The 14,050-nt window shown below is 36.7% G+C and overlaps 1 protein-coding gene across 1 annotated transcript in view; it reads left to right on the top strand.

Annotated features, from left to right (window-relative positions):
- CYP19A1 (cytochrome P450 family 19 subfamily A member 1) overlaps positions 1–11,973 on the top strand; it is a 30,642-nt gene extending 18,669 nt beyond the window's left edge. Inside the window, exons 6-10 of the mRNA XM_072402386.1 lie at positions 910–1,024; positions 1,130–1,244; positions 2,479–2,641; positions 4,746–4,987; positions 9,228–11,973. Of these exons, the coding sequence (XP_072258487.1) occupies positions 910–1,024; positions 1,130–1,244; positions 2,479–2,641; positions 4,746–4,987; positions 9,228–9,473 (881 nt within the window). The 3' untranslated portion in view covers positions 9,474–11,973. The remainder of the gene's footprint in view (positions 1–909; positions 1,025–1,129; positions 1,245–2,478; positions 2,642–4,745; positions 4,988–9,227) is intronic.
- The last annotated feature ends 2,077 nt before the right edge of the window (positions 11,974–14,050 follow it).

Here is a 14,050-nt window from a genome sequence, read left to right as displayed (position 1 = left end):
ATTGCTAAATCCACTATTACGATTTTATTATATTGTAATTTATTACAGCTGTTGCATGCAGAAATCTAGCGTTTCAGTGAACCTAAAAAAAGTCTTGCCTTTATTTTTCTAAAGGAAAATGCATTTTCAATTAACTATTCCATTTGTGTTACTCCTAACTGAAGGGAAACTAAAAAGCGTTTGGTCTTTTCATCAGTTGACAACATAGCCCTGTACACTACAGGAGATAGTTGTGTCTTTGTGGAGCGCCCACCTTATCTGTACCCCCCATTCCAATTATCAAGCTGGGGGAATCTCCTTCCATTGTTTCAACCTATCCTCGTAAACTCCCGCTCTTATAAATTTATTACACATTTTACATTGATTTTTTTTCATCCATATAAAACACAAGTGGTAGAGGGAGACTACAATGAAAGTAGGCTAATGCTTCACCTGCTGAATTTTTATTTAGGAGCAAACAATCAGTTTATGGAAGCCACTTGTCAGAATTGCCTTTTATTACAAGTGAGAAAATATATAAAACAAACAACTACAATAATTACCAAAAGAATCACAAATTTAATTTTACAACACACTGAAAAGATTTAGACTAAAAGTCACACATAAAAAGGGACAGCCTTAATATGAATGCCTACCATCCAAACCTTACCAGCTAAACTCTGGCTTCATTTTCACTCATAATAACTAATAGATTATTATTTTATCATGCAAGTCACTGTCCATGGTAGAGATGGAGTCATAACCACTCATAGGGTGTTTTGCAAACCTAATGTCCATTTTATGTTAAAAGAGAACATTGCCTTTATTTTTTTTCTTTGAGCTGGGGTAATAGTATTACACATAGGATGAATGTGTGTAATTTGGATATACCTAATAAGTGTCAGTTTTATCATAGATGTTTTCTTTCAGAAAATGAAATTGTTCTGAAGATTCAGAAATACTTTGATGCATGGGAAGCACTTATCCTGAAACCCGACATTTTCTTTAAATTTTCCTGGCTCTACAAGAAGTATGAGAAATCAGCGTGAGTTCTCAGTGTCTAAGCTCTTCCTACAGTAAATATATAACTGTACCAATTTAAAACAATTACACTTGTTCTAAAAGTAATCCTATTTTCTGTGTACCCTAGCAATGACTTGAAGGAGGCTATTGAAATTCTCATTGAACAAAAGCGGCGGGAGCTTTCAGCTTCAGACAAACTGGATGAGCATCTTGATTTTGCTTCTGAGCTCATCTTTGCACAGGTGTGTAGAGTTTAAAAAAAACAACTGATTAAATGTGTTGAGAGTGGAGAAGGATGCTTCTGCTGCATACTGATGAGTTGTCATGAATTATAAAAGCAGTAAGCAGCTAGTACCAATAATTCCAAACACTTCTTCACATTTTCTTTACTTCTGGAAATTTTGCCAAATCTATAAGACAATTACAAAAGAAGTGAATACAGTATTAAATTCCATTCTGATTTTTAAAATAAAAAAATGAACAAATGAATAAACACTGCTTTGGGTATTTGCATATCTAGGATTCATTTTAGATTCCAACCTGCTGCCATCCGTGTAACAACTCCAATAATAATGTCTCTCCTCTCCCGCTACTTGCAGCTAGCCTTGCTTTCAGAGCATACATGCATCTAAATGCACATGATCAGTACCAGTTATGTAACAAGAGAAAAACTATGGAGAACAGTGAGCCATTCAAATGAGCTAAAAAGAAAAATCTTCCATGGAACTTCTTTACATAGACAGAAAGACACATATAGCACTTTTTTATTTTCTAAAAAATGACCCATTTTAGCAAACTGTATTGCAATATGTGATTCACAATTTCAAATTAAATACAATGTGATCACATGGTTTTTGAGGAGAGATCAGCATGATTATCAGTCCATTCACTAACCTACATCTACCGGTAGTTGATTCAATAGAGGAAAAGCTATGATTCCAGCTAACTTCCTAAATAGACATGAGCACATCTAATGAGGCAGAGTTCAGTTCAATATTTCTCTCACAGGAATGATTATTACTAACTATTATTTCTATATTGTGGACATATTACACAGGTTTTCACCAAGTTTATAGTCATGTCACTAGCTTTCCCTTAAATGGGCTCACAATTTAATATCCCTACCATAGTCATATGTCAAGCTCAATTTGGGGGAAACCAATGAACCTAACCACATGTCTTTTTGTGGAAAGAAAACATGGAGTACCCAGAGGACACCCACACTAACACAGGGAAAACATGCAAACTCCATGCAGATAGTGCCCTGACCAGTATCTGAACCTGGGACCTAGCACTGCAAAGGCCAGAGTGCTAACCACTGAGCCACCACGCCACACATGATGTGAGTGACAATGTGCTGTTTTGTAAACAAGATCCTACACCAAAATACATTTAAAGAATTTTAATATTAGTTCATTTAAAAGGGATGTATGTGATCAAGTGTAATTAAACTTTAAGATTTTTTTTCTGGTACAGAATCATGGAGATGTAACAGCTGAGAATGTGAACCAAAGCATTCTGGAAATGTTGATTGCTGCTCCGGACACCATGTCTGTGTCCCTCTACTTTATGCTAACCCTGATCGCACAGCATCCAAAGACTGAAGAGATGATTTTGGATGAAATACGTTCTGTTGTTGGTAAGGATTTTAAATATTGCAGGACAGTTATGATGGATGGTGATGATAAGGAAGGATGGTGGTACAACTATATCACAGCGGGTTCAACTGTAAATGGGTTGTTAAGCATTCTCTTTAAATGCCTGAAATTTCTTCTAGACACCAGACTACCTCTCTTTCTTACTGTTCCAGGCCAATGCTAATATTTTATTTGTGGGCCCCGTGCTTTATAGATGTAGATTTATACATCAGGGGGCCACACACTAGTCTGTAAACATTATGTATTGGATTGGCATCACTGTAAGGGGAATACACCTACTTTTATTGAAAAACACAGAAAAGGAAAAGATAACAAAGCAGAATAAAAAAGTTTGCCCCACTGCATGTATCAATATATCAGTTTTCTGATTTCAATTCATTATTTATAAGCAGTTAGTTGCAGGTAGAAATGAAAACATTTTTTTTTAATTTAGAAATTTTAAAACCTAATGTTAAACATTGTCATATAAGCTGTTTTTCTCTTTTTAATGAACATAGGACCTTAAGGCAGCCACAATATCAGATTATATCTATCTAATTCCTTGCACTATAGGCCCTGCTTTGTATTAATGCCAATGCAATTTAATGGCTAAACCTAGTTTATTTAAGTTTATAAACAGCTTCTGGCATTGTTTTACATAAACGCAAAAGCAAAACAATTTGCTTAGCAAGTTTAGAATAAAAGTTCTATATCATAACACTAGAACTCTATGCTAGAAGTTAAAAAACTTTACAGTAGCTCAGAGGGAAAACTTCTTGCAGAAAGGTGACTATCCATTGGAAGCATACAAAGATTTGTAAATATTATGGTAAGGTTACTATATCGTAATTGGGGTTTTCCACTGATAATATAAAGTAATTCCTGGTAAACACTGATATGAGATAAAAGAACTCTAAAGAGTTCTTGTGAAGACCTGGACAGAACATCCTAATTGGAGAGGCTCTTAAGAAAAGAACAGTTCTGTCCCAAAGCCAACTTTATTCACTTCTGTTGGAAAGTTTGGGTTGTGCAGACTTTGAACAGGGCTTTGAAATCTGGAATTTGTAGGAGAGGAACATACTGCCACTGAAGCCTATTTAATTATGCAAGTATTACATAACTGTAAGTAATAACAGCAACTCAATAAAACACTTTTCCTCAGCATGGTTGATTTCAGATCCTAACTAACACCTTACTCATTTTTCAGATCCTAACTAACACCTTACTCCACCTTGCACCTTACTAGATTTACACCTTAAGTCCATCATGTTCAATAATAAAAAAAAAATATAGTAAATTGATGCAATGTTTTTTATATATATATATAATCTAAAAGAGCTAAAGTTTTCAAATGTATTTAGCGTAGGTTGTCCACTTACCAAAAAGGTGGATAATTGGAGTATTTTCCCTCAAGGCATGTAATGATTTGACAAACTATGGCTAAAAAGCAACACTGGCATAAACCAGAGAAACTGTCCCATAACCATCTGTAAAACCTTCCTTGTGAACAAGCTCCTATGGTATGTTCCTTAAAGCTGAACTATAGCCCACAATACTCACCTGTCCCTGTTTTCTCTATCTGTTCCCTCCCTGTTCGTGTCTTCTTCTAACTATCTTCACCTTCTCCAGCAATGTTTGGTCATCCTGGCCAGGTTGACATAACTCCTGCTCAGGCACGAGCAAGCTCGTACATTCCTGGCACGTGGCATTGCCAGGTATTTTGGCCACAAAAGCTTTTGCTTGACAAGCAGGTGGAAGAGATTATTGTAGAAGGGACATTGTCTGTCCCTTCCTACAAAAATGACCTGCCTGATCATGTAATCTTAAAAATGGAACTTTAGTTCAGCTTTAACATGTTTTCAGGTTCTTTAGTAAGCCCAAATAAAGCTTTTTCACCATTCATCTTAGCACAGTACTAATGCCACTATAGAAGTGAGATAACAATTACAGAAGGACAAAGTTGTTTGTGTATATGGGACGGCTTTAAATAATTCTCGCTAGTGTGACCTAAAACTCCGCTGGAACAAGGTAAATAAGTTCTCAGACTCTGCATAGTAAAGTGTTTGTCACAGATGTTGTGCTCATTTTTACCTTTTATATTGCCAGGTGACCGAGAAGTACAGAGTAATGACATGCAAAACCTTAAAGTTCTGGAGAACTTCATCTATGAGAGTATGAGGTACCAGCCTGTGGTAGATTTGGTCATGCGCAAAGCTCTGGAAGATGATGTTATTGATGGCTATTATGTAAAGAAAGGAACCAACATCATCTTGAACATTGGCCGCATGCATAAATTTGAATTCTTCCCAAAGCCAAATGAATTCAGTTTGGAAAACTTTGAGAAAACGGTAACTTCAAAAATGTTGCATTAAATGATTGATTACCAAACCAAAGAATACTCATAAATGATTTGATGTTTTCAGTACCTGTACAGTAAAAAGTGTTTTAGCATATTGCTACTCCTGTCTGGGAAAAATCTGCAACCAGTCTTTAGCTAGGTACACAGTCAAATAATAGTCGTCTGATACGAATTCACATCTCAGGTGAAAATCTGACGTGTACAGTGGCCCCCCTGACGTTATTAAACGAGAGAGAGGAGCTATAGGTGTTTTTTTTTAAATGAGTGGCTTGTAAGGTCTTTATTAACTTTATGAACTATTATTGACTTGTTCCCGCACCAAAAACAGACAATTGAACAGTAAAAAAAAAAACATAAAAGAAAATCTATAATACAAAGTAACAGTGAACAAGGATTTATTATAAAAAAATAGGAAAAGTGGAAAAGAACACCCATACATATTAAAATACTATACTATAAACATATAAAAAATGCAGTATTTATTTCTTTTAGTTCAACAATTTTGGCCTAAGCAGCTCAAATTTCAAGGCAGAATCAATGCTACCTAAATCCCACTCGTCCCTAATTGTTTGTGAACTGCTCTCTCTTGTTTCCTTTCGCCTATAGATCAGTTATAACGTGTAGATTACTATCAGTTTAAGCAAGCAATGCCCTTATTGTGTGAGATATAATAACTGCAATAATTGTGTTGTACAAGAATTGCAAACATGACCAATGAATAGTTCAGACATCCAAATCCTCCATCCTGGATATCAAGTGGATTTCTGCCTGTCTACTTTAAATACTATGAACAGGACATTTATGAAGTCAGTATTGTAAAAAAGTGACGTTTTTGGCCACTGTGAAGATTAAAAAAACTCTTTCTAGTGAAATAAACTCTCATGTACATATCTGAGCTCAGATTACATTTTGAAACTTATTCTTAACTTATCTTCACATAGTTATCTTATTCTTTATTCATCTTAATCATGAACCCTTCATTATACAGCCACCTTATTTTTAATATATGGATGAATGCACTTTCTTATTAAAGGCCATTTCATTTTTCAGTTAATTGCTTTTTAATTACCACATATGATAGACTAATTACATTTAGAGTTGTATTTTTTGTGGAAGAATCCCAATCACTTTACACTGTAAATGAAATCGTAATAGGAATGATAAAATTCAAGCAATCTGATGCTATGGCACTCTTCTTTCCTGCTGTTCTAATGGGACCAGATATCTATGTTACAAGAAAAAGTGCCAAAATTGTAATGTTGGTAGGGGGAGGGTAGAACAATGACTTTATGTTTGTAAAGTATGAAAATGAAAGAGCCATGAAGGAACATTCACAAATATAAAAAATAAAAAGTTACAAATATATATGTTTTATACAATTTAGTTTAGTTATTACACAGCTAAATGCTACTTTCTATATAAATGTAGTATATTATGCATGAATAATCACATAGGACTACATATAATGCAATCATCCCCCTGTATACAGCGCTGTGCAATATGTTGGTGCTATATAAATACTGTTTATCAATGATGATAATAATAATAATAACAACTTTATACTTCCTTCTTGTACAATACGTGTAGCATGTTCAGTACATGCATTTCTCTGACTGAAGTGGCCCATCTGTTGCCTGTATATTATAAGAATGGGGTTCCTTTTAGAAGTGTAGATGTGAAGTATTCAGCACTAAATGATAAAAGGTATTACAGAACGTCACTGCTTCTTATAAGAAAATAATGTTAATACATTGTGAAGGCCCAATTTTATGAAATGGTTCACTGAAAATGCATTATGTACCATTTAAAAATACCTTCAAACCTATTGGGATTTATTTTTTTGATAACATATATTTTCCAAGGCTATTTTTGAGGGTTATAATAAAAAGATTTCTATTCCAGAAAATGACAGTGATATGCCTGACCTAGAACTAGCACTACTTCCATTAGTCAGGTAATGAAGCTCAGAGTGCTGAATGGCAGTCTTGGTTGTAATAGCTAAACACTTCCTCTCTAAAGTCCAATTCTAGCTTAAGACATAGATTAGCCACCGGTATTAACTATGGTTTCTAGAAAATATTTTTTATCATTACTAACCTATCATGTCTTGATCTGCATTGTGTCTATGTGTGAAGGTGGCCATCTTGGCAGCAGCAGGGCATTTCTACCTTATACCAAAGCCTGCAGCTAAGAGATCAGTAAGCAGTAGTGTAGTAACATCTCCAAATCCCATTACCATTTTCTAGGGACTAGTAGTCAGAGGCAGCAGTGCCTTAAAACAGTTCTTCCACCTCTGCCACCCTCCCTAAATTTGCCAGATAATTGGGCACAAAAAACTTGTGGGGGAAAACTAAGATAATATAAAACCTTTCCCCAGCTTCCTCTCAAAGAGTGAGGATCTAGATCATGGAGATCATCTATCTAGATCATGGAGAATATTGAGTCGCCTAATTCTCATAAGAAGATGATCCTGCACTGTGCTACAGTATCTTCTCACAAAATGTGGACTACTTGGTATTTCCCACATCTTGCCATCTGGAAAATTACTTTACCCCCTGTACCAACCAAGTCAGGGAAAGGTGACTAAGTGGACCTGTAGACACAGAAGTGCCCATACACCCTTACATTACAGGAAGTGCACTGCTATTTTTAAGGAGGAATTCTGGATGAACTTTGGTATTCCCCAAAGGTCAGTCCTTGGACCGGTTCTCTTTTCTCTGTACACCTCCTCTCTCGGTAGTCTCATATCCTCCTTTGGCCTACAGTACCACCTGTATGCTGATGACACTCAAATCTATCTGTCCACCCCTGACCTGTCTCTCTCAGTCCTGGTTAAGGTTTCATGCTGCCTGTCAGCCATCTCATCATGGATGTCTGACCGATTCCTGAAACTCAACCTGGATAAAACAGAACTCATCATCTTCTCCCCTTCAAATTCCAAATCTCCCCCTGACATATATCTAACTGTTAACAACACTGTTATTCGGCCCTCTCCTCAGGCACATTGTCTTGGTGTCACCTTTGACTCGGCCCTCTCATTTACCCCCCATATTCTGAACATTTCCAGGTCCTGTCACTTTCACCTACGCAACATCTCAAAAATCTGCCCCTACCTGTCCCCTGAGACCACCAAACTCCTTGTACATGCTCTTATCATCTCTCGTCTGGACTACTGTAACCTCCTCCTCTCTGGTATTCCACTAACCCGACTCTCTCCTCTACAATCTATCATGAATGCTGCAACCAGACTCATCCATCTTTCCCTCTGCTCCTCTTCTGCTGCATCTCTTTGTAGTTCTCTACATTGGCTTCCATTTCACCTTAGAATCAAATTTAAGCTCCTGTGCTTTGCCTTCAAATCCCTCCACAGTTATTGTCCCACTTACATTTCTGACATGGTAAATAAATACTCCCCCTGCCGCTCTCTTCACTCCTCCAATGACCTACTAATGACTTCCTCACTCATAACCTCATCACACGCATTATAATATATATAATGATAATAATAAATAATGAACAGTACATTATTCAAGGTAATGCTTAAGGACCATTAACATTTCGAATTGCTCCCTATACCTATATTCTCCATCTTTGGGAGATGTCTTAGAATTGAGAGATGTTGTGTCTATGCAGCATATTGGACACAGTGCTAACCCTTCCCCAGTTTGTCCTGGGGTTGTGCTTCAAATATGCTTAGACCAGCAAGAGGTGGTACATTTTAAACTGCCAGTATTTTAGAACCTTCACAGAGTTAGGAAAAAAGGAGTCTGTTATCATGTTCCCTGTCTGTTTACCAAAAACAAAAGTTACTAGTTACTTGTGCTTTGAAAATGACTGATATAGTTTACCAATGCACAAAGCATACTGCCCATCACATGCAGATTTATGAACCTTTGGACCTCTATTCTAAAAATGTTATTTGCTTAGTTGTCTCTGATGTGCACAGTCTGGAGCAAATGAATTTGGGCGTCAGAGGAAAACAGATGGATATCAGATCCACTGATCTGCATACTTGTTTTGGGTCAGTAACCCAATGTAATAAAATGAGAATAATCCAGGAAACAAGATTTTTAGAATACGGTGAGCAAGGGCTACTATATTTCTTTCAGGTTTTTAAATCACATAAACATGCAGAGCACTGAGTAGATTTCTTGATGAACTCATCATCTTTACACAAGAAGGACACAGTACTATTTTAATTCTAAACATGTTTTTGCTGTCATTTGCAGGTTCCACAGCGCTATTTCCAGCCGTTTGGTTTCGGTCCCCGTGCCTGTGCTGGGAAATACATAGCCATGGTGATGATGAAAGCAATCCTGGTGACTGTGCTGAAAAGATACAGGGTGCAAACCCTGCGAGGACGCTGTCTGGAGAACATTCAGAATAATAACAATCTGTCCATGCACCCTGACGAATCACAGTCCTCATTAGAGATGGCCTTCATTCCTGTGCACTCAGCCCAGCTCACACATTAGCACTAACCATGCTCATTTGTGCCGGGTCTGCAAATCTAAAATGTGATTAACCTAGAATTAGTGACAGTGTTGTTCTGTGTTAAATCTAGATTCAATCACTGACATTGTATTGTAGAGTCTGATATAGTTACAACTCAATTTCCAAAAAAGTTTGGAGGTTGGGTAAAATGTAAATAAAAACAGAATGTGGAGATTTGCTAAACATTGACACCCTATGTGCAATTGAAAATAGCACAAACACAACACACCAAATGTTAACACTTTGAAATGTTGTCATTTATTTTGTTAATCATATGCTCATTTTAAATTTGATGCCAGTTATTCCTTTTAAAAAAAGTTGGAACAGGGCTACGTTTGTTACTGTGTTGCATCACGTTTTCTTTAACAACACCTTGTAAACATTTGGGAACTGAGGGAAACTATTGCTCTAATTATTGCCTGACACAGGATTTTAGCTGCTCAACATTTCAAGGTCTCCTCATATGTATTGTTTTTAATGTATAGCGGTCAAGAGCCGCTGGATACAATTGCATGAGAACCTTTTAGTGAGGCTGATAATAAGTACTACATAGCTAAAGTTTCCAGACCATACACAAAGAGAAAAAAAAATCAAGCACCATGCCAATTTTTGAAACACATTGGCTGTTTGCTTCCTAATGGAATATTATATTCACTTTGAGTAAATTATTGAGTAATTTGAGTAAATTATTATTACTGACATAAGAAAGACATCTGGATGGCAGCATATGTTGCCTATAAAACTCTATATATTGTCCAGCAATAATGCTCCCTTCCCAGATGTGCAATCTACCTATGCCATGTGCACTTCTTCACCCCTATTCCTTCGAAGATGCTGTTTTTTAAACTGGGCTCATAGCAAGCCAGATGGCCCCTTTCCCCTAGTGTCCTAAGAATGTAGCACTGGTTATTTTGGTAGGATTTTGATTTGTAAGACTACAGGACATCTTTCCACATTGCCCTTAATCCCCCTTGAATAAGCTTGGTGGTATTTCTGAATCATGTGTTCTTCTTTGCATGTACAGTTTTACTTGCATTTGTGGATGTAGTGATAGACTGCACACAAAGAAAGTTTTTGGAAGCTTTCCCCATGCAGTGATATACAATACAGAATCATGTTCATTCTTAAAGGAATGTCTTCTGTGGTTCAGATGATCACAGCCATCTAATACTGATTTTCGGACTTGTCCCTTGCATGCAGGGATTTTTCCAGATTCTCTGTTATGTGCCTCAGGTGATGACATTCCCGAATTCTTTTCAATTTTATTTAAAGAACATTAACTGTCTTTCACGGAGAGGTAAACCCCTTCGCTAGTTTACTTCTTTGAAACTCAGCCTTTAGTTGTAAGATATTCCAAAATATATTTTTTCTTTTCCATTTCCTTTCATTTATTGTCAATGTTCCAAACTTTCTGCATCAGGTTTCTGCCATTAAATTCAAAATGAGCATATATATATATTATTAGATATGTTTCAGTGATTTGCAAATCATCACATTCTGTTTCCATTTACACAGCGTTCAAGCCTTTTTTTTGGGTTGTATATATTTTATGCATATTTAACATTAATATTATTATTATATATTATAAACATATATTTACATTTTCACATATTCATATTTTCACATTTTACAAATATATTTTGGCATTTGTGTTAATGTATTTTAAGTATAATTTATTATTTTCACCATGATTTAAAGGTGATTGGCCTGTGTTTAGAGGCACCATTGACTTGTACACTGAATGTACACTGGTAACTTATGAATAGGTTCAATGAATCTATAGTACCAAGAAATCTATAAAACCGACTCTTCTGATCTTTTAAAGTATAAGCCATTTCAGACTTGACCACAGCATACTACCACAGGCTCAACCACACTCCCAAATGCTCCCATTCACCTGAATGGGACCTGTTGGGAACGATTTTACAAATGTGTTTGCAGGTCTTGCATCTTTTTACCAATAATTTTATAGAACCTCCTTGCAGCCACTTTCTGTGTTGATGCTTGTATTATAGGTATGGCACCAAGGCATTTCTAAAGGTTGGTTTCCTGCTGATGACAATAGTTGATAATGCCAGCATAATGTGTGTTGGAATAGTAACTGGTAGTCCACATTGGAAGTCCCTATTACAGGGTGACAATAGAGGAGCACAGTTGGAAGACAGGGACTGAATGTTGTCACCCTATAACCTTATCACCATTTACTGCAAGATTATTAGACTTAGCATAAAATTGAACTTCGGACAAACAGCTTTATACACAGATAAAATACATATATAGGAGCTATTTTATCTAATAAAGGATTTGTATTTCTGACATCTTTGTGCCTGTAATTTATTTCATGGTCTATATGTGCTTAGTAACTGTGCCTTAAACTGCTTGGGTTCTGCGTTTGATTCTGTCAAGGTCAAAAGTTTTATATTTCCTATGTTTCTACATTGTTTTTATAGTTTTATATTTTTTAGAGCTCCAGTCCCACCCTCAACCCAAAGCAATACAAGAAGAATGATTGGCTTCTACACAAGGTGACCCTGCTGTGCATATGTGTATATGGTGGGGGTTATATATTCTGAGCAGTGACAGACGTGTATTATTTAGTGTTCTTTGTAAACTGCTGAAGAATATGTTGGTGCTAAAAAAACAATAAAATTGGTCAGTTTATTTTTTATTTATATAAGGTATGGATAGGATTCCTCAGAATCAATGCCTTCTCCTAAGCAACCCTCATTGCGTTCCGGTCTAGAGCAATCCACTAGATTTTGTTCACTTAGTTTTCCAGTTTTCCTGAAGTGTTGACCTTTCAGAGCACCAGAGGAGCTGAAAGCCAAGCATGAACCACACTGACTCCAATCTTTCACTGGAGTCACATTCATATTCTTCTTTACGCCAGTCAAAAGTTGTGTCATGTACAGGAAAAGCTAACACACTTGTTAAGCTACAAACACACTTCCGATGGTTCTCGCCCAATAATGGTCTCAGGGCCGACATTGGAGGAGAATCTGAAGTGTGTACAATGCGCGACGTTCATTGTCCAAACGACCATCCGGACGATGAACGACGAATGATCATAATGCAAGTGAAGGGAGAGAGCGTGCAGCAAGGTGCCACTCCATCCTTCTCCCCCTCCCCTCTCCGTAGAGCAGAACGGTGCTGTATATACAGCATCGTTCATGCATCGTGGAGTGCTTAGTCGTTGGAAAGGATCGTGAAAGATCCTTTCCAATGACTATAATTGTAAGTGTGTATGCGGCTTTAGACACAAGGAAGCTAGCACAAACTGCATCATGATTTCTAATCTCACTGAGGGATCACAAGCTGGAACTGTTTTTTTTTCAAATTCAAATAAATAGAGTTAAAAAGAAGTGCTGAAACATTTTGAAGAACTCTCATAATTACCTTCACTTCTTCTGCACACCAAGCAATGTAATTGGCTTCCACCTGTGATCAGTTGTAATCATTTTGATTGCTTTAGCATAAAACAACTATTTCTGAAGCATCATAGTGCTTAGTAGGTCAACTTAAAGCAAACTATCGACTATAGGTGGCAAGACACTGTCAAAAGATCTCAGAGATACAGCTGTAGACAAGTCAGGAGATGAATACCAAAAATATTCAAATGTTTTATCAATGCCTAGGAGCTCAGTAAAGTCTGTATGTGGAAGTGTTAAGTAGTTGGTACTGCTAGTACCCTCCAAAGATAGGAGAGGATACCAATAGGGTACTATAGCAACTTTGAAGCAGTTATAGGAATTTATAGCAAAGAGTTGTCATTGTGTACATGTGATAACATCATCACAAATGCTTCACAAACATGGCTTGTTTGAGAGGGCTGAAAGCCAATCATCAAAAAAATATGATTAAACTTTGTTAAAACAATACCTGAAGATTCTGAGGCCAAATGGAAAAAGATGGTAAGATGAGACCACAATTAAGCTTTTTTGACCTCAACACAAAACAGTAAAAAGTGGGTAGTGGGAAAAGAGAGAAGTGGAAAGCCAACAAAGCTCAGCATCCAAGGAACAGCATACCTACAGTAAAAGGTGGGGAGGAGGTAGCATCTCTGTTGTTGGTATAGGTTGCATTGAGTTACGCTGCGTACACACGTTCAATAATTGTTGTTGGAGAGGATCTTTCACAATCCTTTCCAATGATAAAAGGTTGTACTATGCATGAACAAGCACCACGCCTTGCTCTCTCCCCTTCACTCTCATTACCATCGTCCATGAATCCCCCAGGGCGGTCATCAGGATGACAAGCGCTGTACGATCGCCAGATTCTCGTCTGATATCAGGCAATTACCAGACGAAAATCATCTGACGTGTGTACGTAGTTTTAGTACTGCTCGAAAAATATTTTTTGTGTTTGTCTATTTTGTTATACAACAAAAAATGAAAATTCTGTATTCTTTACATGTGTTTGAGGATTGGGATGGTTTGATGCAAGTACATTTAAAAGATAAATGAAAAAATGAAATCTTGGCATTAGAGCTTTCACTTTTTCTAATAAAAATGTATTCATATCTACACATTTTGTTTTGTTTGTTGTTATGTTTTTTTTT

The sequence above is a fragment of the Pyxicephalus adspersus genome, chromosome 2, assembly GCF_032062135.1.
Source record: "Pyxicephalus adspersus chromosome 2, UCB_Pads_2.0, whole genome shotgun sequence".
NCBI classification, from domain to species: Eukaryota; Metazoa; Chordata; class Amphibia; order Anura; family Pyxicephalidae; genus Pyxicephalus; species Pyxicephalus adspersus.
This window is presented reverse-complemented; position numbering and strand designations above follow the sequence as displayed.